The sequence below is a fragment of the Dendrobates tinctorius genome, unplaced genomic scaffold (genome assembly GCF_039654945.1).
Source record: "Dendrobates tinctorius isolate UK_male_01 unplaced genomic scaffold, ASM3965494v1 ptg000104l, whole genome shotgun sequence".
In the NCBI taxonomy this organism is placed as follows: Eukaryota; Metazoa; Chordata; class Amphibia; order Anura; family Dendrobatidae; genus Dendrobates; species Dendrobates tinctorius.
The window spans coordinates 8,824,375-8,848,738 of NW_027361772.1; the positions used below are offsets into that span (position 1 = coordinate 8,824,375).

Sequence of the window (24,364 nt, forward strand, 5' to 3'; positions counted from 1 at the left end):
AGATTGTACCCATGATTTTAGAATAAAACTTCAGCAAAGCATTTGACAAAGTATCTCATACAATCCTTATTGAAAAAATGACAAAGTATGGAATGGACAAGGCAACTGTTAGGTGGATTCATAACTGGCTTAGTGATCGGACCCAAAGAGTGGTCGTAAATGGCTGCAGATCCAGCTGGAAGAATGTCTCAAGTGGGGTACCACAGGGCTCTGTCCTGGGCCCTGTATTGTTCAACATCTTTATCAATGATTTAGATGAAGGAATTGAGGGTAAACTGATTAAATTTGCTGATGACACAAAGCTAGGAGGGATAGCTAATACTAGAGAAGAGAGAGGATTCAAAAAGATATAAATAAACTGGAGAAGTGGGCAGCAACTAACAGAATGGTTTTTAACAGGGAAAAATGCAAAGTACTACATCTGGGCAATAAAAATGAAAAAAGCATATACAGAATGGGAGGAATAGGGCTAAGCGACAGCACATGTGAAAAAGACTTGGGTATACTAATAGATCACAGACTGAATATGAGTCAACAGTGTGATGCAGCAGCAAAAAAGGCAAATGCAATTCTAGGATGTATTAACAGAAGCATACAGTCTAGATCACGTGAAGCCATTATTTCCCTCTACTCCTCTTTGGTCAGACCTCATCTGGAATACTGTGTCCAGTTTTGGGCACCACATTTTAAAAAAGACATCATCAAACTGGAGCAAGTTCAGAAAAGAGCGACCAGAATGGTGACCGGTCTGCAAACCCTGTCTTATAAGGAAAGGTTGAAGGATTTGGGAATGTTTAGTTTGCAAAAGAGAAGACTGAGAGGAGACTTAATAGCTGTCTACAAATATCTAAAGGGCTGTCACATTGTAGAAGGATCAACTTTATTCTCATTTGCACACGGAAAGACTAGAAGCAATGGGATGAAACTGAATGGGAGGAGACACAGATTAGATATTAGAAAAAACTTTTTGACAGTTAGAGTGATCAATGAGTGGAACAAGCTGCCACCAGAAGGGGTGAGTTCTCCTTCAATGGATGTCTTCAAACAGAGGCTGTACAGCCATCTGAATGGGATGATTTAGCGAATCCTGCTTTGAGCAGGGGGTTGGACCAGGAGGTCCCTTCCAACTCTGCGATTCTGATTCTATGATCAGTCCGGGAAGAGAAAGAAGCAGATTTCTCTGATAAGATACATTACAAAGACGCTTATTTTCATAGGATTATTAATTTATTAAATAAAAATTAACGAGCTTAAAGAGTAACAACTTTTTTTTTTTTAACCTTCACAAGAGCCTTGAAACGAAAAAAAAAAAAAAAAAAATTTATGGAAAACCTCTCTAACATTACCCTTCACGGGCATTAAGGGGCTCCTGTGTATTTCGGGACACGGTATTCTCCTGGCATCTGTCAAACCAATTTTTCTATCAGACTGAAGTCTCTCCACTAGTAAAATCGTGAGATCTGTTGGATCACTTTGGAGCCCACCGCTGGGATGTAGTGCCACATCGGGGGACTTACATGCACTGCTCTCGCCTCGCTGTAGGCTTTTGTCCAGGAGAGTCAATATTTGTCAGTGTTAGACTCGGGCGCCTATGTGCCCCCCTTGCCCAGTCATAGGTGACTGGGGCAGATCAGACGTTTGGGCATATAGCGTGTGACAGACAGTAAAGTAAGCACACGGCTATGTCACACAGACAAGAAACAGGTCCATGTACTACGTTTGGAAAAAAAACATTCACGTCAGAAGTTCCTCGGCCTGAGTGACGTCCTGAACCTTTTCTGGTACGGTAGGAAATAGTGAGTGCAGCAGATCAGTGCAGCGTCTAGATGATGAATACTTTAGGACCTTGTCAGAAAGCTCCTTCTGAACAGTGTCATCCACCTCCGCCTGGAGCCCAAGTTCTCGCGCTGCTATAAAACGTGTCTGCTTCTCATTTACAGTAAGAACAGAGGGGGGGGTGAAGTCATCCACGTGACGGGTCCTGACGTGGACTGTGCGGTATTTCCAAAATAATTCAATGAATTGAGAGATCCCAGGCCCCTTTTTATAAGTATTATACTAGCAGGAGATACATAAGCCATGACATCTGATCATGAAGAATTAGTAATAACTCCTTTAAGTGCAAGGTCTTAAACAATTGAGTATCTGGTCCAGAGTACATGGTGACTATACATACCGAGTGCAGGTTTCTTAGCCATTCATATATGTTCTTAAGAATTTTTCTCAATTTTGACCTTGAAAAAGAGTAAGAAAGCTTCTCCTTGTTATGAATCATGGTCATGATCTGAGTTTTCTCCGATCTTCGCCATTAGTGTAGCTGTCAATCACTCATTCATGGAATTACGTCCCATAGACAGCATGGCTCTCTTCTTCTGCTTGCGGGGGGAGCGCGTCACCAGACCTGGCCGCCAGCCTCCTCCAGTGGAAAGCCATTGCACGTGGATGATACGGGAGGACAGATCTGGTGAGAGGCCCCTCCGCGGCACTTCACCACAGAGGAGATGGACACTGAGCCTGTAATACTTATGTATAAGAAGGTGCCACAAAATCAGATCACCACATTTCTTAAAATTAAAGGTAAAGTGGCCAAACCCTTTAAGATGACTCTCCACAAAGGCGAAGACCAGCTAGTGCTTGAAATACAATGTAGGGAGGCATCGTTATTAGAATAAATCAGCCCTAAATGGTTATCCTTCCTCCAATATGTACTTTCTTACAGTGAGTTGGTTATAAAGGAGTCAAGTTAGAAGAAAAATGTTATTCAAATATCCCATCAATTTTTATTTTTTTTTTTAACTAGACAGACCCTTTCAAAAAGGTTTTTGCTAATCTGAGCCTAGCATAATATAGGGCAAGAGACCCTGATTATAGGGATGTGTCACTTTACTGGACTGTGATGCAGTTTTGATAGAATCCCTGTTTTATCTGAAAAAAAAAAAAAAAAAAAAAAAAAAAAATATTATATTATAATATATATATATATATATATATATATATATATATATATATATATATATATATATATATATTTGCCACGCCCACAACACTGTTTGGCAGCTCGCTGCCACTGGGCCTAGGCGGCTGCCAATCAGTGTTGAGGGAGGGGTTACACACTAACTTGACTGATGTGCACGTGAGACCTAGTCAGTGATAATCTCCTGCTGATTAAATACAATCAGTGTTTTGACTACCATACATATAATAGTAAGTAACACATCACTGTAATCAGGCTCAATTGCCCTATAATTATAAATAGCAAAAACCTACTGACAAATCCCCTTTAAGTACTTACAAGCTTCCACGCGTGTAGTTTTATAGAGGTCAGGAAGTATTGGAGCACCAGGCCAAATTTCTGTCACACCATTACTGGTACATGACATCATTGCCCAAAGTAAAGAAGCGCAGTGACCAGTTAGAGGTGACCAGAGCACAACATTTCACCAAAGACAACCAAGATCAACATCCAGATCTACTTTATAATTTCCCTCTGCTTTAGGCGTACCAAAAACATGCTGACAAATTTAATTAATAAAATTCATCCCATCGCGTCACAGTATATAAAAAAAAAAAGAAAAAATAATAAAGATGGGACTGATTCTTCCAGGGACGGCCCATGAGGAGACAGAAGTGTCAGTGTCGGACTTCAGTGCGGGGTCCTTCAGCTCAGTGCATACTGGGGAGGTCAGAGTTCTAGATTGGGGTTAGTAAATCACAGGATGAAGGGGATGATGGGAGAGCGGAGAGGAGGATAGTCCTTGAACTCCTTCAAGTAGCTGCGATGTTTCCCTTTGGCCCAAATAGTCATTTGGATGAATCCAACCAGGCTGAAGAGAGCGACTGTGCCAAAAAGGGAAAAAAATGGGTTAAAACGTGACAACCTTATTAGGCCGGGATCACACATGCGAGGAATACGGCCGAGTCTCACATGTAAGTACCCGGCACTGCCGCCAGCACTCAGGAACGCAGCGTGCAGATCCATGTGCTGCTATGCGGCCGCACGCTCTGATCCTGAGTGCTGGCGGCAGTGCCGGGTATTTACATGTGAGACTCGGCCGTATTCCTCGCATGTGTGATCCCGGCCTAACATGAAAAGATATGAAAACTGTCAGATAGTACATCCCATAACACAAATTTAGGATCTCAAAAATATTCCTAGGATAAAGAGCGGATTAGGCTTTATTTCAGAAATAAGATCATCTGTAAAGCAAATCTCAGTGTAACGTTATGTGATGACCACAATTTTTCTTTCATTTTTCTAACATCGTGGTTTTCCAGCCTGTCTTAGGTTTACAAAACACAGCATGTCAATTGTTTGGGCGGTTTCCGTAGCGGTTTCACACCTTTAACATAGTAGAGGTGTGAAACCGCAGGGCAAAACTGCAGACCAAGCCGCAGGAAAACCAAAGGGCACTTTACCTGCGGTTCCGCGCGGAAAAAAACGCAGTTGAATCTGCAGCGTGTGCACATAGCCTAAAGGTTGTACATGACACATACAGACAGGGCCTTTCACAAGTATGCCTGCCCATGTAATACAAGGACGGCGCAAAGTGGTTATCTAGGACCGGTTATATTTTTTCTCTCATGGGGCTGAATTGACGGGCTGGAAGTTGCCAACTTCTGTTCTGTCCGGCACAGGCTAAAGCGGCTCATCGACTGCTCCTGCCGGCTTCATTTTACCTCACTTGTAAAGAACCATGCTACCTCTTCCAGGCTACTGTCAGCAGAGCTTGATTTTTGACATCATGCTCATTAGCAGCCAGCTCCCCGCAGATTGATGGCGGGGAGCCCGCCGTCAATCAGCGTTATGTCGGCAGTCACACCTCATCAACAAACTAGAACAGAAGAAAAGAAGCTACTCTGTTGATGTGACATCACCGGAAGCCACAGAAGCGTTCTGTGACCTCTCTGATCCGGCAGAGACTGACGCCGGTCTGAACAGGCAGGTAGTTAGAAACTATCTGCCTGTCTGTTCTTAGGCCTATAAGAAAAAGGTTATCCAGTACTATTGTAAGTGCCAGAATAGGAGAGGATCTCCATTCCGCCTCAAATATGGTGGTCTCACATCCATCTGCTTGTATGGAGCATAAGACATTGTTCGTTCTAATGAGACAAACCCATCAGACCACTCCACTAGATAAAAAAGTTCACACTCACCAGGAAGACATTGGGTCATGATGGCGAATCCAATCCAAGAGCCAACCTGAGACACGAAAGCAGAAAATATGTACATTTGAGATAAACTATAGGAAATAAGATACAAGATGAAAGTCTCAAAGAGCCTTCAAGTAGTGATATGCCCCTTTAAGGCACGGGTCCCCAACCGGTAGATTTGGAGCCACATGTAGCTCACAGGCCCATGGTGTGTGCTTCCCGGCTGTCTGCCAGCTTGGTGCATTAGCTCCAGGTCTAGCAAACATCTATGAAGAGAAGGTCTCCAGATTGTGACTTGTGAGTAGCCTCAAACAGAAGAGCAGATACTTGCAGGGGGTGAAGAGGGCGAGAAATAAATAAGCTGGAGATGGGTAAAGTAGAGCTTGAAGATGGATGTGATAGTGTTGAGGATGCGTGTGATACAAGAATATGAAATGTAGGCGATGTAGCGGTATCATGAAGGGGGAGAGAGAGAGGGGGAGAGAGAGAGAGGGGGAGAGAGAGAGAGGGGGAGAGAGAGAGAGGGGGAGAGAGAGAGAGGGGGAGAGAGAGAGAGGGGGAGAGAGAGAGAGGGGGAGAGAGAGAGAGGGGGAGAGAGAGAGAGGGGGAGAGAGAGAGAGGGGGAGAGAGAGAGAGGGGGAGAGAGAGAGAGGGGGAGAGAGAGAGAGGGGGAGAGAGAGAGAGGGGGAGAGAGAGAGAGGGGGAGAGAGAGAGAGGGGGAGAGAGAGAGAGGGGGAGAGAGAGAGAGGGGGAGAGAGAGAGAGGGGGAGAGAGAGAGAGGGGGAGAGAGAGAGAGGGGGAGAGAGAGAGAGGGGGAGAGAGAGAGAGGGGGAGAGAGAGAGAGGGGGAGAGAGAGAGAGGGGGAGAGAGAGAGAGGGGGAGAGAGAGAGGGGGGGGAGAGAGAGGGGGGGGGAGAGAGAGGGGGGGGAAGAGAGAGAGGGGGGGAAGAGAGAGAGGGGGGAAGAGCGAGAGGGGGGGGGAAGAGCGAGAGGGGGGGGAAGAGCGAGAGGGGGGGGGAAGAGCGAGAGGGGGGGAAGAGCGAGAGGGGGGGGAAGAGCGAGAGGGGGGGGAGAGAGAGAGGGGGGGAGAGAGAGAGGAGGGGAGAGAGAGAGGGGGGGGGAGAGAGAGGGGGATTGTCGCACAATAAATGACAATCTTTTTCTATGTTCCCCATACATGCCCGCCTGCTTACCTCGTACGTATAGTTGGGGCAGGACACCAGTAGGAAGAGCCATGTGAATGGGTTACGAGTTGGGAAAGGAATCTTCCTGGTCTTTGAGCCTTTGGATAAACATATAGAAACCGAAACATAAGAGCATTACAAAAGAGGTAGAATACACTTCCATGTTCCTTTGGGGCCTGTTTTTTGATTATTTTATTACAGGCAGAACTAATTTTCGGACACTAATAAGATATCTGGGAACAGCCCTGCCACAACCTATGGCTCAGGACTTACCGGCCGGCCGCAGGTTCCTCAGAGCAATGTGTATGGAGAAGTTGCCCAGCTGACAAAACTGACAAAGGCAAGAAGAAGAATTATCATCCAGAATACAAGCATTTTGATTGTAATTATTATTATTGGGGGGGTTTTTTACGCTTTTGCTGATTGGGAAACATCTCGCATTTTTAACCCCACTCCCCCCTTGTAAACCATATGCAATTTCCAAATTTCCAGCAAGGTCTGTGAGACTTCTCAGGGTATGACCCAGCACAGAGCCGGGATAGCACCCATGTCTAGGATCTCAATCACAGCCGCCGCCACTGAAAACTGGGAAACAAATTAACCCTCCTTAAGGAGGATAAAAGTGATGTCTCTTACCAAGAAAATGGCCACTGCCAGCTTCACTTGTTCGTCTCCAAATACTGGTAAAAATAAAACACGTCAAGGTTAAGATATGTACTTTTAATTGTGTACCCTATACTAAAATGTTCCAAAATCAATTTTCGGGAGACTTAAAAGCGGTTGTTCAGGCTTGGGGTACAAGTGTGCCGTTACTATGTGACTGCAGACTTGTGAGTCCTCACAGCGTGCATTGTGCACACTCGGTCATGATTCTCCGGTGCCAGGAGCGGGTGATGTGACCTCAAGTGTGCAGCTTGCATACCCCGGCCACATTCCGACTAGATCTGTCCGGCTTCACTCAGTTCACCGGTATTGAGCGATGTCGCGCACGTCTAGTTGGCATGTATGCAAATCACATACTTTAAGTCACGCACACTACAGGCAAATCCTGACAGCGAACATACTGCGCGTGGTGAGGAGTCACATGTCTGCACTCGTATAGAGGGACTGCAGACTTGTGAATCCTCAAAGCGCGCAGTAGGCGCGCTGTCAGGATTTGCCTGTAGTGTGCGTGTTCGTGACCTGTGTGTACCTGAAACCTGGACAACCCTTTTATAAAGGAGAAAAAAAACAACAAATACCCACTGAATCAGAAGTGAGTGACGGTATAGAGGACTGCTACAGGATATGGGGAGTACACTAACACTTTATACCTCCTTAGTAGTCACATCAGTCCCCAAACAGTCACAGCTGTCCTCCAACAGCCATGAGAGACCCTCATTAGCCCCAATCATTACACAGAGCTCCCTCAATTGTAATCATTGAGCCACCTCCTTCCCCAATAGTAAAAGCAGCCCCCTGTAGTCACCGCAGCCCCTCACAGCCGGTGAGAGCTAGCGCCAGCGTACTCCTGTTTTATGACAGTTTGCGGCACAGGAGACATTTCCCATGAGGCGGGAGATCATTTACAGCCGGATCACAAACTATTATTGCACCGCAACACTTTTTTATGAGCCTCTGTGGTCTCCTTATAAGCCTCCAGGACAGGCCCAGATTGTGATCTGTGACGTCCCCACATAAGCCTGGTGTGATGCGTCGGCACTTACCTGGGGGGGTGTACAGGGGGTGATTGATGTAGTACGCCATCCAGGCTGCAAATCCCCAGTAATACATACAGTTCTGTAACACACAGCAAAGACGGGAAGGGGGAGATTGTAGACAAGCCGCGTGTATAACAGTGTGGTCGTAAAGTGGGAGTCTTGTGTCAGAGCCTCAATGCGTCATCTGCACATGGGGCACTTACTGTCTGAGTACACACAGGTTTCCTCCCATATATATTGGTTATTGAATTTCCTATAAAATGCCAGTTGAGCTCGTGCCAGACTCCACCGAAGGGTCCGCATGCTGTGCACGACTAGACGATTACAGAGATCTGTGCAACTCGGGCCGAGTATCTTCGCCGTGCTCGAATAATAATGTTAGCGTCCTTAAGGCTAAATGTCTCGCGTCCAACAGCCGTGAGGACGTGAACATATTTTTCGAGCACGCTGAAGACACTCTGTTAGCACACGAGCATGCTGAGATAACACCTTATCCCGCCACATTTGATCATCACTGTCAATAATACAAATTTAAATAAATAAAATAAAAAGGGATTCTGGCAATTGCTTCTTGTCAGGTCATTACCTTGAGGTAATGCTCGGCTATCACCTCTGCTTTACACTGCAGCCTGGATCAACTGGATGGGATGGGGGGTGCGTAGTTCCACCTGCCTAATGGGGCGCCTGTGACGTGATTGCAGGGCGCTGATATGTTGCAATGACAGCCAGGGGTCTGCTGTTGGTAGTCTGTAGCCACCGGACCAGAGACCTGCAATCTGCCTCCTACCTACTGGAATCTCCGGTGTGAAATTATGTCCAATTTGCCTATTTTTTCTGGGGTTTTTTTGTTGTTTCAGCAACACACAAAGAAAATAAACATGTGTAATTGCAATAATTTTCTGGGAAAATTTCAAGGATAGAAATAGAGTTGTGCTCAAAAGTTTACATACCCCAGCAGCAGAATTTTTGCTTTCTCTGTTTTTTTTTTTTTTTTTTTTTTTTTTTAGAGAATATGAATGACAACACCAAAACTTTTCCTCCACTCATGGTTAGTGGTTGGGTGAAGCCATTTATTGTCAAACTACTGTGTTTTCCCTTTTTAAATCATAATGACAACCCAAAACATCCAAATGACCCTGATGAAAAGTTCACATGCCCTGGTGATTTTGGCCTGATAACATGCCCAGAAATTGACACAAATGGGTTTGAATGGCTACTTAAGGTAACATCCTCACCTGTGACCTGTTTGCTTGTAATCAGTGTGTGTGCATATAAGCTGAGTGAGTTTCTGTGATCTAGACAGACTCTTGCATCTTTCATCAAGCCACTGACGTTTCTAGATTACGAGTCATGGGAAAAGCAAAAGAATTGTCAACGGATCTACGGGAAAAGGTAGTTGAACTGTATAAAACAGGAAAGGGATACAAAAAGACATCCAAGGGATTGATAATGCCAGTCAGCAGCGTTCAAACTGGCAACAACAAATGATAAATCAGGGCCTCTAAGGCTGAGTTCACACGTGGCGTTTTTTTCGCGTTTCCGCGGCTGTTTTAACCGCGCGATTTTGCCGCGAAAACGCGAAAAATAAGCATCCCATGCAATCCTATGGGATTCCGCAATGCTGTGCTAATGCTGCAGTTTTTACCGCGGCGGAATCGCTTTGCGGTAAAAACCGCAGCATGCTCATTAATTTGCGGAATCGCGGCGATCCCGCACCCATAGGAATGTATTGTTCCGCTTACTTCCCGCATGTGGCTGTGCACAACATGCGGAAAGTAAGCAGAACAATTGCGGATGGTACCCACGGTCCGGAGGAGAGGAGACTATTCTCCAGGCTTTGGGTACCATACCCCTGTAAAAAATAGAATTTAAAAATAAAAAATATTGTTATTCTCACCCTCCGGCGTCCCGCGCAGTCTTTCCGCTTCTCTTCACGCTCCAGTTCCCAGTAGTCCTTTGCGAAAATGCCCGCGATGGCGTCCGTTCTCGCGGGATCGCGAAGTCTCGCGGTCATTCGCGCGACGTCATCGCGAATTACCGCGAGACGTCGCGATCCCGCGAGAACGGACGTCATCGCGGGCATTTTCGCAAAGGATTACTGGGAACGGCTGCGCGGGACGTCGGAGGGTGAGAATAACACCATTTTTTATTTTTTTTTACATTTTATCTTTTACTACTGATGCTGCATAGGCGGCCTCAGTAGTAAAAAGTTGGTCACACTCGTCAAACACTATGTTTGACGAGTGTGACCAATCTGTCAATCAGTTCTCCCAGCGATGCTACAGATCGCTTGGAGAACGCTAGCATTTTGCAAGCTAAATACGCTTGCAAAATGCTAGTTTTTCCGCGGGAAAATCGCGGGAATTTAAAATGCGATTTTCCCGCGGACTGGAATTCCGGAATTCTCGCGGTAACTTCCGCAAGAGTTCGGGTACGTGTGCACTTAGCCTAAAAAAAAAAACAAAAAAAAAAAAAAACCAGTCAGGTAGACCAACAAAATTGTCATCCACAACTGCCAGGAAAATTGTTCAAGATGCAAAGAAAAACCCACAAATAACATCAAGTGAAATACAGGACTCTGAAAACTAGCGGTGTGGCTGTTTTCAAGATGGAGGCACTTGAAGGAAATGGGCTGCATGGTCGAGTCGCCAGAAAAAAGCCATTACTGCACAAATGCCACAAAGTATCTCGCCTACAATACGCAAAACAGTGCAGAGACAAGCCTCAAAACTTCTGCAACAAGGTCATTTGGAGTTACGAGACCAAAATTGAACTTTTTGGCCACACTCATAAATGTTACATTTGGAGAGAGGTCAACAAGGCCTATGATGAAAGGAACACCATTCCTACTGTAAAGCACAGAGGTGGATTGCTGATGTTTTGGGGATGTGTGAGCTACAAAGGCACAGGAAACTTGGTCAAAGCTAAAGTAAAAAAGAATGCAGCATGTTATCAGCAAATACTGGAGGAAAAATTGCAATCATCAGCTCGAAAGCTGCGCATGGGACGTACTAAGACGTTCCAACAATCCAAATCACAAGGCCAAGTTGACCTGTCATTGGCTACAGCAGAACAAAGTGGAGGTTCTACAGTGGTCATCTCAGTCTCCTCACCTCAATATCATTGAGCCACTCTGGGGAGATCTCAAGCGCGCAGTTCATGCTAGACAGCCCACGAATTTACAGGAACTGGAGGCTTTTTGCCAAGAAGAGTAGGCAGCTTTACCAGCTGAGAAAATAAAGAACCTCATCCACAACTACCACTAAAGACTTCAAGCTGTCACTAATGTTAGAGGGGGCAATACATGGTATTAAGAAATGGGGTATGTAAACTTTTGATAAGGGTCATTTGGATGTTTTGGGTTGTCATTATGATTTAAAAAAGAAAACACAGCAGTTTGACCATGAATGGCTTCACCCAACCACTAACCATGAGTGGAGAAAAAGTTTTGGCGCTATCATTCATTCTTTGAAAATAGGCCAAGAAAGCAAAACTTCTGCAGGGGTATATAAACTTTTGAGCACAACCATATACACATTCATTGTGATCGGTGTCCATACCATAGAGAATTTTACACCACATGCAAAATTATCTTAACTAAAATTCCCCCCCCCCACCCCCAAGTCCCAATTTAGCATTTACTCGTACCTTAAAAATATTCCTGAGCGGCATGGTGCCATGAGAGAAGCGGTGTACGAAGAGAGTTTCCAGGAGACGCTTAATATAGTGAAACGAATGACAGATACAGGCCAGGCTGCAGGAGACAAAGATTAGCCCAAAGTAAAATTACCCTATGAAATGTGATGTCAACAAAAACTGAAAATTGTCAGATAAGATACAAAGAGACGACCTTGGATAGTGGCAGATTTTAATTCAAAACTTGGAACACGCCTCTAAAATGCACCATCCCTTTAAAAGCAACTCTAGAGCAATAGCTTAACTAGCATAGCTGACGTCTTCCTCAAGATTGTGGGGGTCCAACGAGTCATCCCCTTCCGCTACAAAGTCGGAAAGCGACGTATATCATTACTTTATGTAATAGAAATCAACTTTCACATCCACTGCACTCTGAGGAATCTGTCACAGTCTACACAGTAAAGCTGATGTGCAATCTTCTGTATATCTATAATACAAGGTCAGCAATACTCACTGTACCACAGAGTGCCGGCTCGTGATGAAGTCGTACTTGGGGCCATAAATGAAGGGGACTCGGAAGTAGAAGAGCAAGTAGATGACCAGCGGCCCTGCGTACTCTGTGAGGAAAACCTAGAGGGGCAGACATCTCTCATCAGACAACGCCGTGTAACCGGGACCTAGTGAGCGCTGAGGCCCTGCAGCGCCAGGCGGCACAATATAACATCTTCACATTAATGTGACACATTTTTCAAAGGGAAGAGGGAGCAGCAAATCCACCTCCCTGTGTAATGAAAGCGGACATTTACAATTACACAGCCACAGCCCCGACTGCAGACACTTGCTCTGCGGTATGTGCTGCAATCAGGACGACACTTGGCTTTGACTTTGATGTACAATGATTGAGACATGCTTGGCAGCACAAGAAACACTGACATACCGCACTCATTAGCCTGACCGACCGTGCCAGCACCAATATAACCACCTGTATTTATGACCATACCACATGCACGCTTCCCTCTGCACAGCACGCGCACGCTTCCCCCTGCACAGCGTGTGCACGTGTGGTACGTGCACGCTTCCCCCTGCACAGCGTGTACACGTGTGGTTCGTGCACGCTTCCCCCTGCACTGCGTGTGCACGTGTGGTACGTGCACGCTTCCCCCTGCACTGCGTGTGCACGTGTGGTACGTGCACGCTTCCCCCTGCACTGCGTGTGCACGTGTGGTACGTGCACGCTTCCCCCTGCACTGCGTGTGCACGTGTGGTACGTGCACGCTTCCCCCTGCACTGCGTGTGCACGTGTGGTACGTGCACGCTTCCCCCTGCACTGCGTGTGCACGTGTGGTACGTGCACGCTTCCCCCTGCACTGCGTGTGCACGTGTGGTACGTGCACGCTTCCCCCTGCACTGCGTGTGCACGTGTGGTTCGTGCACGCTTCCCCCTGCACTGCGTGTGCACGTGTGGTTCGTGCACGCTTCCCCCTGCACTGCGTGTGCACGTGTGGTTCGTGCACGCTTCCCTCTGCACTGCGTGTATACGTGTGGTACGTGCACGCTTCCCTCTGCACTGCGTGTACACGTGTGGTACGTGCACGCTTCCCCCTGCACTGCGTGTACACATGTGGTGCGTGCACACTTCCCTCTGCACTGCGTGTACACGTTTGGTACGTGCACGCTTCCCTCTGCACTGCGTGTATACATGTGGTACGTGCACGCTTCACTCTGCACTACGTGTACACATGTGGTACGTGCTCGCTTCCCTCTGCACTGCGTGTACACGTGGTACGTGCACGCTTCCCTCTGCACTGCGTGTACACATGTGGTACGTGCACGCTTCCCCCTGCACTGCGTGTACACATGTGGTGCGTGCACGCTTCCCTCTGCACTGCGTGTACACGTTTGGTACGTGCACGCTTCCCTCTGCACTGCGTGTATACATGTGGTACGTGCACGCTTCACTCTGCACTACGTGTACACATGTGGTACGTGCTCGCTTCCCTCTGCACTGCGTGTACACATGTGGTACGTGCACGCTTCCCTCTGCACTGCGTGTACACATGTGGTACGTGCACGCTTCCCTCTGCACTGCGTGTACACATGTGGTACGTGCACGCTTCCCTCTGCACTGCGTGTACACATGTGGTACGTGCACGCTTCCCTCTGCACTGCGTGTACACATGTGGTACGTGCACGCTTCCCTCTGCACTGCGTGTACACATGTGGTACGTGCACGCTTCCCTCTGCACTGCGTGTACACATGTGGTACGTGCACGCTTCCCTCTGCACTGCGTGTACACATGTGGTACGTGCACGCTTCCCTCTGCACTGCGTGTACACATGTGGTACGTGCACACTTCCCTCTGCACTGCGTGTACACATGTGGTACGTGCACGCTTCCCTCTGCACTGCGTGTATACATGTGGTACGTGCACGCTTCCCTCTGCACTGCGTGTATACATGTGGTACGTGCACGCTTCCCTCTGCACTGCGTGTACACATGTGGTACGTGCACGCTTCCCTCTGCACTGCGTGTATACATGTGGTACGTGCACGCTTCACTCTGCACTGCGTGTACACATGTGGTACGTGCACACTTCCCTCTGCACTGCGTGTACACATGTGGTACGTGCACGCTTCCCTCTGCACTGCGTGTATACATGTGGTACGTGCACCCTTCCCTCTGCACTGCGTGTATACATGTGGTATGTGCACCCTTCCCTCTGCACTGCGTGTATACATGTGGTACGTGCACCCTTCCCTCTGCACTGCGTGTATACATGTGGTACGTGCACGCTTCCCTCTGCACTGCGTGTATACATGTGGTACGTGCATGCTTCCTTCTGTGCACTGTGGGTAAATGCAGTATATTTTTACTCTTACCTATACTCTGTGCTGAGGGAAGAAAACTTAAATGTACCGGCTAAAATTGAAAAATGGCCCAGCAACAAAGGGGCTAAAGATCTCTGAAGTTTAAAGTTTACAAATAGCGATGAGCGAACGTGCTCAAATAAGGTGTTATCTCAGCATGCTCGGGTGCTAACCGAGGGACTTCGGCGTGCTCGAATAAGTTTGAGTCCCCATTTGTGCATGTCTCACAGCTGTTAAGCAATCCCTGCTTGTGTTACAGCTATCAAACAGCTGCGAGACATTCAGCTGAGGGGACTCAAGCATATTATTCGAGCATGCCGAAGATGGTCAGTCAGCACCGGAGCATGCTGAGATAACACCTTACCCGAGGACGTTCTCTCATCGCTAGTTACAAAGGAGCTGAACGGTGCCCATTAGGGAGGAGTACTCACAGTGACCCAGCTGATCTGCGCCCCCAGGTCTCTGAAGTACAGGGTGGCAGTGGTTCCCACAGGCAGATTCTGCAGAATGTCCTCCTCTTTCAGCGACCGGCCCTCTGTGACACAGACGGAGAAACGAATTTATAAGGTGAAGTGCAGCGCTGAGATGACCCACACTAACGCACCACTGAAGAGAACGACTCAACAAATTTCCTAATAACATAAATAAAATCTTTTTTTAGGGAAAAAAAATCCCTAACCCAAAAAAAAATACAGCCCTAACAATTAGTCACAAATTCAGAGTATTTTTTTTTCTTTTTTTTTTTTTAAATCACACAGATAAGAAAGGGGGCCCCAGGTTCATCCCCCAATACCACCCACAGTCCAATAAGAGAAGACTTACTGGGGTCCAGACGCAGTGACTGGCGGGCCGGGTACCACTCCGGATCTAATGAAAGAAAAAAATATGTAACAGCCCAGTGCACAACCGGTGTCTCCATCCTAGATGGATGTAAAGGTACGAAAGTATGGAACGGGATCAAGAGCTGAGCCTGCGCCATACCTGGCAGGTGTGGACTGTGTTACACAGCCAGCATTTGCCTGTAACAGCAGTGGCTGGAGCTTGCTCTCTTCACCGTTAACCCATTTAAGTGCCACCATCAATTAGTGACAGCGAATATCGCTGTATCCATAAAAGACTGATCAAAATGAATTTATTATTTTAAATGCCAAACAGAGACTTTCAGAAAGAGTCGCAAGACCCTGGTCCAGTGGTCACGTCGATAATCTGTAGTGGCCAAACTTCGTCCTACCTGCAGGAACACCCGGCACCTATCCCTATTAGCGGGCTCAGTGTGACGCCATGCGTGGTCACAAAGGAGTGGCGCAGGGGAATCCGACAGGTAGGAGGCAGACTGCAGGGCTCTGGTCCACCAGCCATGGACTACAGACATGGCCACTGGTCCAGAGGCCTGAAAGTCTTTTTGCTGGACTCTTATTAACCCATGAAGTCATTTGGGATGAGAGTCACTTTCAGAAGAGCAGGGGAGTGAAGGCCGCTGTAATATGCTAGCGTCAGCAGAACACAGCTGTAAGGACCTGGTGGTGACATCTTTACACTAATTGCAAGCCGCTAATGACATTACAGCACAGTCACAAGGACACAGGGATTAATAGGACACTGGCTTCATACGTACGGGACTTGTTGAACATGTTCTTAATGTCTGCTATGGTAGCATTGGGCTCCACCTAGAAAACAAGGCAAATGCTAAATGAATAAACCAGGAGCTGATGTTACGTGTAAGGCACCAGCACAAGACGGATCTGCAACATGTCCAATCCCCCACAGTACTGTCAAGACAGGCCACTAAAAACCCTATTTCTGAAAGGGGTTCTCCACATTTTGAAGGACCTCTAAGGGGATGGCCAGACTTATGATATTGACGGCCTGCACCCTGACACCTAGCGATGGACGGATGTAAACGGAGCAGGAACATTAGAGCTCAGATTCCCGGTAAGTGGCCATTTTCGGTAATGGTGGCTTAGCTACTTTCGAACAGAAAGGAGCAATTGGGCACCATACCGTGAACGCAGCAGTGCAGTTGTGGCTCTGTTCAGTTTATATCCGGTCACTGCCTGAGCTACACTCTTCACTATTGAAACTGTAATACCGAGAAGGAAAAGTCGTGAAGTTATGGAAATCAACGACCTCCTACACATGTTTAATTGGAGACAAGTTCGGAGACGATGGAGGCCACAGTACCATGTTTAGGCCATGCAGGCTCCTCACAGTCACACGAGCAACAGGAGGCATCATGTGGTCATTTAAAAAACAGCTCCTAGATACTTTGGAGGAATGGCAGTACACTGGCTCCACAACCATATCAATGTAATCCAGAGTATTAAGTGTACCTGGAATAAATACCGAAGGGGTCCAGCTACCATGCATTATCCCTCTCCACACCATAATCCCAGGAGTAGGATCCATGTCATTTTCATTTGTGAAGACCTCCTTATGGCGTTGCCCACGTGGTCTCTAGACCATTCTCCAGCTCTCAATGCATCCAAGACAGAAAGGGGACTCATCACTGAAGAGGACGGATCTCAATCCAGCCTCCATTACCGTCTTGCTCAGCACCATGATGGCCTTTGAGTATGGTGGCGTGAGGTCAGTAGACACCTGCAGCTGGAAGTCAGACTCATAGCCCAATCTTGTGCAAATGACTTCTGATGACTTGTGTAGACACCTTAGGCTTGGTATGAGAAATCCAATTTCAATTACAGTAGAGAATGAATGAATCGTAAAACTAGTGGTACAGCTATTTCACCAAAGTGTCCCAAGAACCATTTTTTCAACAAAACAATGCCAGGCTGCATATTGCCCGTCCTACTGTGAGCAGCCTGTGTGGCCTAAACATGCTCTCAGCGTCTCCAGACTTGTCTCACATCAAAAACATCTGGGATGCCATTGGTCGGCAATTACAAAAGTAGCTGCCAGCAGCGGATCTTGATGATTTGCCCAAGCAGAACATTCCTCAGACAACCATTAATAACTCATTAATAGCAGCCAAGGCTTTAAGTGCGGGGATTTCTGAACAATATTGATCACTCGATAGAGAACAAATTCTTTCAGAATTTGCATATCATTAACACGTCTATCCATCCTGTGATTTACATAATTCACGGCTTTTGCTAGTAATATTGAGTAATGTATAAACAGCTGATCACTGGGGGTGCTGGACACCCACCTATCCGACATAGAACTATCCAAAAGGAATGGACAAGCAACTGCAAGAGAGAAATATCCGATGACACTATTCCAGGCATCTGACCGCTGCAGACAATCACAGGTTTCAGCAGTGCCGGGACATCCAGATGGCGCACTCCTTGCTTCTCGAGCCAACCACCGGGAATGGCACAAACTGACCAACGGGGGGGAGGGAGACAAGAGGAGATTATGCCTCTTATTTTAGAATGTCCCATGCCCACATTTTTGTGGCAACCTCTTAACCAGTTACAAATTGCTGGACTTAAAAATGAAATGCTGCACTAGGAAGAGCATTCACGATAATCTGTCTAAATCTCTGATGACAAGCAAAGGGATTTAGGATTAATGGAGTTATACGCAAAGAGAAAAACCATAGCTGATTTCTTCCAAATAGCACCACCCCTGTCCACAGGCTGTGTGTGGTACTGCGGCTCAGTCTTATTCACTTCAGTGGAGCTAAGCTGCAATATGGGATGCCACGTATGGACGGGTGTGGCACCCGTTTGCATTTCTAATCCTGGACAATCCCTTTTATACTAAGCTCCAGAGGCTTTCCTTCAGGCATCAGTGGTGATCTGAGCTCGTGTATCCTCCCTGACTTTATCTTCTGAGAAGTTTCGATGTCAGCGCCTAGCAGTGAGAGGATATACGTATGCATATACATAGACAACACTAGACCCATCACCATACCGAATGGACAGGCATTTGAGATTAGTTTATCTTACAGCTACATTTAGTCCTAATGCGTTTCGCAAAACATGCCTGCTGGTATATTGTCCTACACCGGATACCCATGAAATGGATCCCTGGAATGCATATATAAGTCCCGCCATAACTCTCCAGCTCTCAGGCACAAGTTATGAAACACACTCAGGACTGTGAGATCATCAGGTTACCCATCGGTGAACTATTCATGTACACCCTCCTCAAAACCCACCAATGTGGTAACCTCTGTCCCTAATTTTCCATCAGGTGCAGTATTGTTGACACCTGCCAAATATTCTCACTCCTCCAGCCTCTCACTGCTGATACAAACTACTCATGTCCTCTACTTTAATATGTGATGGAGCATTTAGATCTTCCCTTCCTATAGCTGTCCAGTTCTCAATGCTCCCTGCCCACTTTATGTCCATCCTCTTCTATCTTCCACCATGTGCGTTTCCTTCTACGACCCACCAAGCTGTGGCTTCATTTCAATCCTTGGTGGCACCCCCAAATGTCTCGAAATCCATTAGATTCTACTTTAAGTGGTTCTCCTGCCCTCTCAACTTTTATTATTTGTTACAAAAGCAGAAAACGCTATAAAATGGCCAAAACAAGTAATCAAATCCCCACCACTTTTGTGCCGACACTTTCTAGATCCCCCACCGGTATCTGCTTAACACGTCTCTAATGATGAGGACTTCAGCAGTCAGGTCAGTAATTGGCTGCAGTGGTGACATGTTGAAATATAATTAGAGGAGGAAAGGATATGAAGATCGTTGAGTGCAAAGTATTCATTATCTGAGAATTTCCATGTTTGTTATTATACAAGCAAATTTTGCAAAAGAGTTCAAGGGGCTGAATCATCCTCTTACTACCCCCTAATATTCATCTTCAATCCTAGCTTCAGCCATGGCCAAGAACAAGCCTATCAACATCCAATATAGGCATTGCATGTCTACCTTGCCAACCAATATCCTCCTGCCATTGCTTCTCTCCTACCCCCCCCACTGGTAACCAAAATACACTGTCCCCTGCCCACGATATGTCCATCTTCCTCATTCCAGTCTATATCACTCCAAGATTTTTGGACAAGATCTCTTGATGTTCTTTTTCAAAATTCTAACCAGTAGGAATCAACTCTAGTAGGTGGCACCGGTGTCATCCCATGATCCTTTTCCTGCCAATTCCCAACCTTATCACTCACTACTCCTGGCCTACTTTTTTGTCAATTTTCTTGCTGGACTGATACCTATCATTTTCACTCCCAAGATCTCCAAATAGGTTTTTCTGGTGTCCTCTCCACTACAATGGTACCCACCCACACAATATGGCCTTCCTAGTGCCAACTAACCAATACTTGAACTCATTCACATAGCGGCTCCTTACCTTGTCCAGGAAGCAGAGCTTCTCCCGTGTCTTGGCATCAAGGATCTCCACCTCAAAATAAACAGTAGCACGTTTAGCGGGGGCTTTTTTCTTTGGAGGTTTAGAAGTTGAACGCTTGACGCTAGCTGAACTATCATTCTGAGCCTTGGGCCGCCTTATTTCCGAAACCACAGAGTTCATATCCATGTCACAAAAAAAAAATTCTTGAAGTGTACCGACTTTTCCTTTTACCCTGTAGATTCCCCAATCCTCTCAGGCAAGCTCCTTCTGTGTTGCAAACTGCCTCTGCTTTCCTTAGCGATGATCTTATTTTCAGGGATATATTACTATCTCAGCAATCTTTTCGCTTCCTCAGCAGTCTCAAACGTTCTCTTTAAATGCAAACCTCTCTCTCCCCCGGGAAGTGGTCTCTATGACAGGTGTCGAAGCTTAGAGCACCACTTCTCCGACACTTGGGTAATATATCACTTTCTTAGGCGTTCTAGGTAGCTGCTTACATAGAGTCTCTCCCTCGCACGCTCTGTCTAATATCTTCCATTACTTTGCAGCATGCTGGAAAATTACACATACAGGTTCTCTCTTCCACGTTCTCACCCTGGCAGTCTCACACTCGGACTGTCCAGATGTAACATGAAGCAGATCTCTATATTTATCATCCTAGGCTATTTCACATCTGTTAGTGATTCTACACTTCCGAGACTCCCACCCACTGAGACCCCACACATGGACACTACCAACTTTACGATAGACCACGTCTTATGGTCTCTGCTCAATCTCCATGGGTGTGACAATTTTCTCTTCCTCACCTAACTTCTGCCATTCCTGTTTATGATTCTCTGGACATGCTGTACTCTCTCTCCCTCTTGGCCCTCCCTTTGGCCGGGGATGTCTCTCTACACCTCTGCGGTTGTCTCTTGGTATTCATTGATCTCAGCAAATATCTGGGCTCAGTCCCAAAAGCCTAAATATAGACTGCTCCCCATACTACCTCCCCTTCTGCAGAAGACACAAGACCCCCATACAACATGAGAGCGAGAAAACACATAGTACGAGAGGCAACCCCGAAAGAGATGAGACCTACCACACCAGAGGTGAGTACTCTATGGCGGACATAGTTTTAACCCTTTCGCAGGTGCAGACAGTATTAAGATTCTTTGGGAAATTGTGTTTTACCTGGCAGGGTCTGACCTGACGAAATCATATATCAGAGCAAATCCCCCTGTGGATTAACACTCTGCAGAGTCTAGCAGTCATGCCCTCCAAGGAGGACGCCACCATCCGGCGACAACTTGATAGGGGCAGTCTTGTGATTGTTTTTTTTTGTGTTTTTTTTTCTGAGTTTTGTCTTTTACATCTAATAGAAATTTTTTTTATGAGGCCAAGTTTTTTAGATTAGCTGACATGTACTTCATCTGAGCTAAATGGGCTGACTGATCACAGCATCTAATTAAGTATTTAAAGCTTTTAATAAGGGCCATCAGGTTTCTCCTAGGTTGATTTATTTTTTTGAGCGAGCTGACCGCAGATGGATGGTCAACTTCCAGCGCAATTAGAAGTCAGGACCTCATCAAGCGTCGTGGGTATTTTTATTAGTTCGACCACTAATGTGATTTATGACGATCAGATAAAAACAAAAGTTGTCAAGAAGAGCTTTCCAGTTTATAGATTTTATGCAATATTGTAAGGAAATGATGACATGCAGCTTTTGGGAGGTGCTTTTCCTGAGTGAATATATCAGGTTATGGCCAGAATACTGCGGCATTTTTGTTTCATTTTTTTAATGCCAAGCCATTTTTGGTCACAACAGGGAAAATTTGCACTAATAAAAAAAACACAAAAAGCTACGTGGAGACATACCCTACCATTTGAGAACATAACTCGGTCACATTCCTCCATCAGATGGCTTCCAGGGCATATATTTGGCACCCTGGCAGGGTGAGTTGGGGTGCGTAAAGAAGCAGATCTAGACAATGCTCCGAAGACTGCTTCTATGGAATACATATGGATCGGACATCTCGTTTTTTCCCCCCAATTGAAGTCTGTGAGGTTCCCCATGGTCGGAACTGCACCAACACATACTGATAGCCATCATAGTTTTGGGGCCATTTATGAAATTTTGATTAACACAATGTCCCATTTAGATATTTTGGGAGATGGGTTGACCGCCACTAGGAACAAGAAGTTTTATAGAAAGGCACAAGGAACTAGTAATAAAATTCTAAGAGTACCAAATACTTGGCGAGCAGGATTCCTAACTAAGAGGGTACTTCTAAGACAAGAGGCCATACAAATAAATAACCCTTGGCTTCCCAGGCAATACTTTAAATAGTCACCTCTTCTGTCGTGTCCTTTGTAGTAAATACTTGTATTCCCTTTGAAATAACAAAACTGCATTTTTTAATTTATATTTTTTTTAAACTCTGTTCCTCTTTTCCCTCCAGCAAATGTACACATTTAAATAATACCTGGGTCCCAACATCCTCCTTGTCAATAGGAGAGTCCCTGTCCGGTGTCTATGTCCAATCAATACTGAACGGGTCAGTGATTGTGCAAACTTTATACCACGACGGGCACCCTTGGCACACCAGATAGAGACAGTTCTCCAGAAGCACACCAATGCCCAGATTTAGTAAGAATGTTGGTTAGCAGGGCTGTGGAGTTGGTAAGTCAAACCTCCGACTCCTCAATTTCCATGACACCGTCTCAGACTCCATCAAAATGGTCTCCGACTCAGACGCCACGTCTCCGACTCCACAGCCCTGGTGGTTAGTCTGCCACGCATCTTTCAGCTGTGTCCCACCGCTAGAAATGTACGTCCATCCAGGGGTGCAAGTTATGATGAAGTCATCAGGAACGTTTGGCTATTCACCACCTCAGGTTTGTTTGATATCCAAAAAGTTGGTGAACTGACTGGTACTGGCGTGAAAATGCCAAAAAGTGCCAAGTTTTCATGCCATTTTAAGGCAACATCGGCTTGATGAATTGGGCCCACAGTCTTCAGAGGTTCAAAACTTGGAAGTACTATATTCTTTAAAGGCAGTACACAATGTTTTGGCTCCAATTAAAGACTTCGACAGGTGTGAAAAAAAAAAATCTTTAAATATATACATAGCGGAGCAGGGAATCTTTTGAAAAAAAAAAAAAAGGAGTCGCTTCCTGTAACAGACTTAAAAATATACAGCCATAGCGCATGGATAGCAAATCCCAACAATGATACCACTATTTGAAAAACACAAAAAAAGAAAAAGGATCCACATGGCCGCATGAATAAAAAATATGTAGCTTTATTTCACATGGTTAAAAAAGGGGTGTCCAGGCAATAAATAATAAAAAAAAAAAAAAAAAGTGCTCACTGTCGCGTTTCTGGACGAAGCCCTTCGTCATAGACCATGTGGATTTTTTTTGTGTCAATTTTCTCCAGTGGTCAACGGTATTGGAACCATGCCTTGTTAACAAGGAGCAACACTACATTTAACACATTGTGAGGCTTTTCCCAATTTTTCTTTTTGTCTTTCTTCTATATTTGAAAAACACGTCACCGCTTCCGAGGGATGCACTAAAAACCAGCCTCTGCTAGAGTACAGACCAAAAGTTTGGACACACCTTCTCATTCAAAGAGTTTTCTTTATTTTCATGACTATGAAAATTGTAGATTCACTCTGAAGGCATCAAAACTATGAATTAACACATGTGGAATTATATAATTAACAAAAAAGAGTGAAACAACTGAAAATACTGTATGTCTTATATTCTAGATTCTTCGCAGTAGCCACCTTTTGCTTTGATTACTGCTTTGCACACTCTTGGCATTCTCTTGATGAGCTTCAAGAGGTAGTCACCGGAAATGGTCTTACAACAGTCTTGAAGGAATTCCCAGAGATGCTTAGAACTTGTTGGCCCCTTTTGCCTTCACTCTGCAGTCCAGCTCACCCCAAACCATCTCGATTGGGTTCAGGTCTGGTCGCTGTGGAGGCCAGGTCATCTGGCATAGCACCCCATCACTCTCAGTCTTGGTCAAATAGCCCTTACACAGCCTGGAGGTGTGTTTGGGGTCATTGTCCTGTTGAAAAATAAATGATGGTCCAACTAAACGCAAACCGGATGGAATAGCATGCCGCTGCAAGATGCTGTGGTAGCCATGCTGGTTCAGTATGCCTTCAGTTTTGAATAAATCCCTAACAGTGTCACCAGCAAAGCACCCCCACACCATCACACCTCCTCCTCCATGCTTCACGGTGGGAACCAGGCATGTAGAGTCCATCCGTTCACCTTTTCTGCGTCGCACAAAGACACGGTGGTTGGAACCAAAGATCTCAAATTTGGACTCGTCAGACCTAAGCACAGATTTCCACTGGTCTAATGTCCATTCCTTGTGTTCTTTAGCCCAAACAAGTCTCTTCTGCTTGTTGCCTGTCCTTAGCAGTGGTTTCCTAGCAGCTATTTTACCATGAAGACCTGCTGCACAAAGTCTCCTCTTAACAGTTGTTGTAGAGATGTGTCTGCTGCTAGAACTCTGTGTGGCATTGACCTGGTCTCTAATCTGAGCTGC

At 46.0% G+C, this 24,364-nt stretch overlaps 1 protein-coding gene across 5 annotated transcripts in view; it reads right to left on the reverse strand.

Annotated features, from left to right (window-relative positions):
• Positions 1 to 3,456: 3,456 nt before the first annotated feature.
• TECR (trans-2,3-enoyl-CoA reductase) overlaps positions 3,457 to 24,364 on the reverse strand; it is a 34,158-nt gene continuing 13,250 nt past the window's right edge. For 2 of the 5 annotated variants that reach the window (XM_073588717.1, XM_073588715.1), the window contains exons 2-13: positions 19,816 to 19,866; positions 16,154 to 16,205; positions 15,361 to 15,405; positions 14,970 to 15,073; positions 12,185 to 12,300; positions 11,683 to 11,788; positions 8,041 to 8,113; positions 6,971 to 7,014; positions 6,608 to 6,665; positions 6,344 to 6,432; positions 5,155 to 5,200; positions 3,457 to 3,837 (exon numbers count right to left, since the gene is read on the reverse strand). In XM_073588717.1, the coding sequence (XP_073444818.1) occupies positions 3,710 to 3,837; positions 5,155 to 5,200; positions 6,344 to 6,432; positions 6,608 to 6,665; positions 6,971 to 7,014; positions 8,041 to 8,113; positions 11,683 to 11,788; positions 12,185 to 12,300; positions 14,970 to 15,073; positions 15,361 to 15,405; positions 16,154 to 16,205; positions 19,816 to 19,866 (912 nt within the window). In that variant the 3' untranslated portion in view covers positions 3,457 to 3,709. Of the gene's footprint in view, positions 3,838 to 5,154; positions 5,201 to 6,343; positions 6,433 to 6,607; positions 6,666 to 6,970; positions 7,015 to 8,040; positions 8,114 to 11,682; positions 11,789 to 12,184; positions 12,301 to 14,969; positions 15,074 to 15,360; positions 15,406 to 16,153; positions 16,206 to 19,815; positions 20,390 to 24,364 lie in introns of those variants that run through there. The other 3 variants (XM_073588719.1, XM_073588716.1, XM_073588714.1) reach the window with 2 other exon arrangements.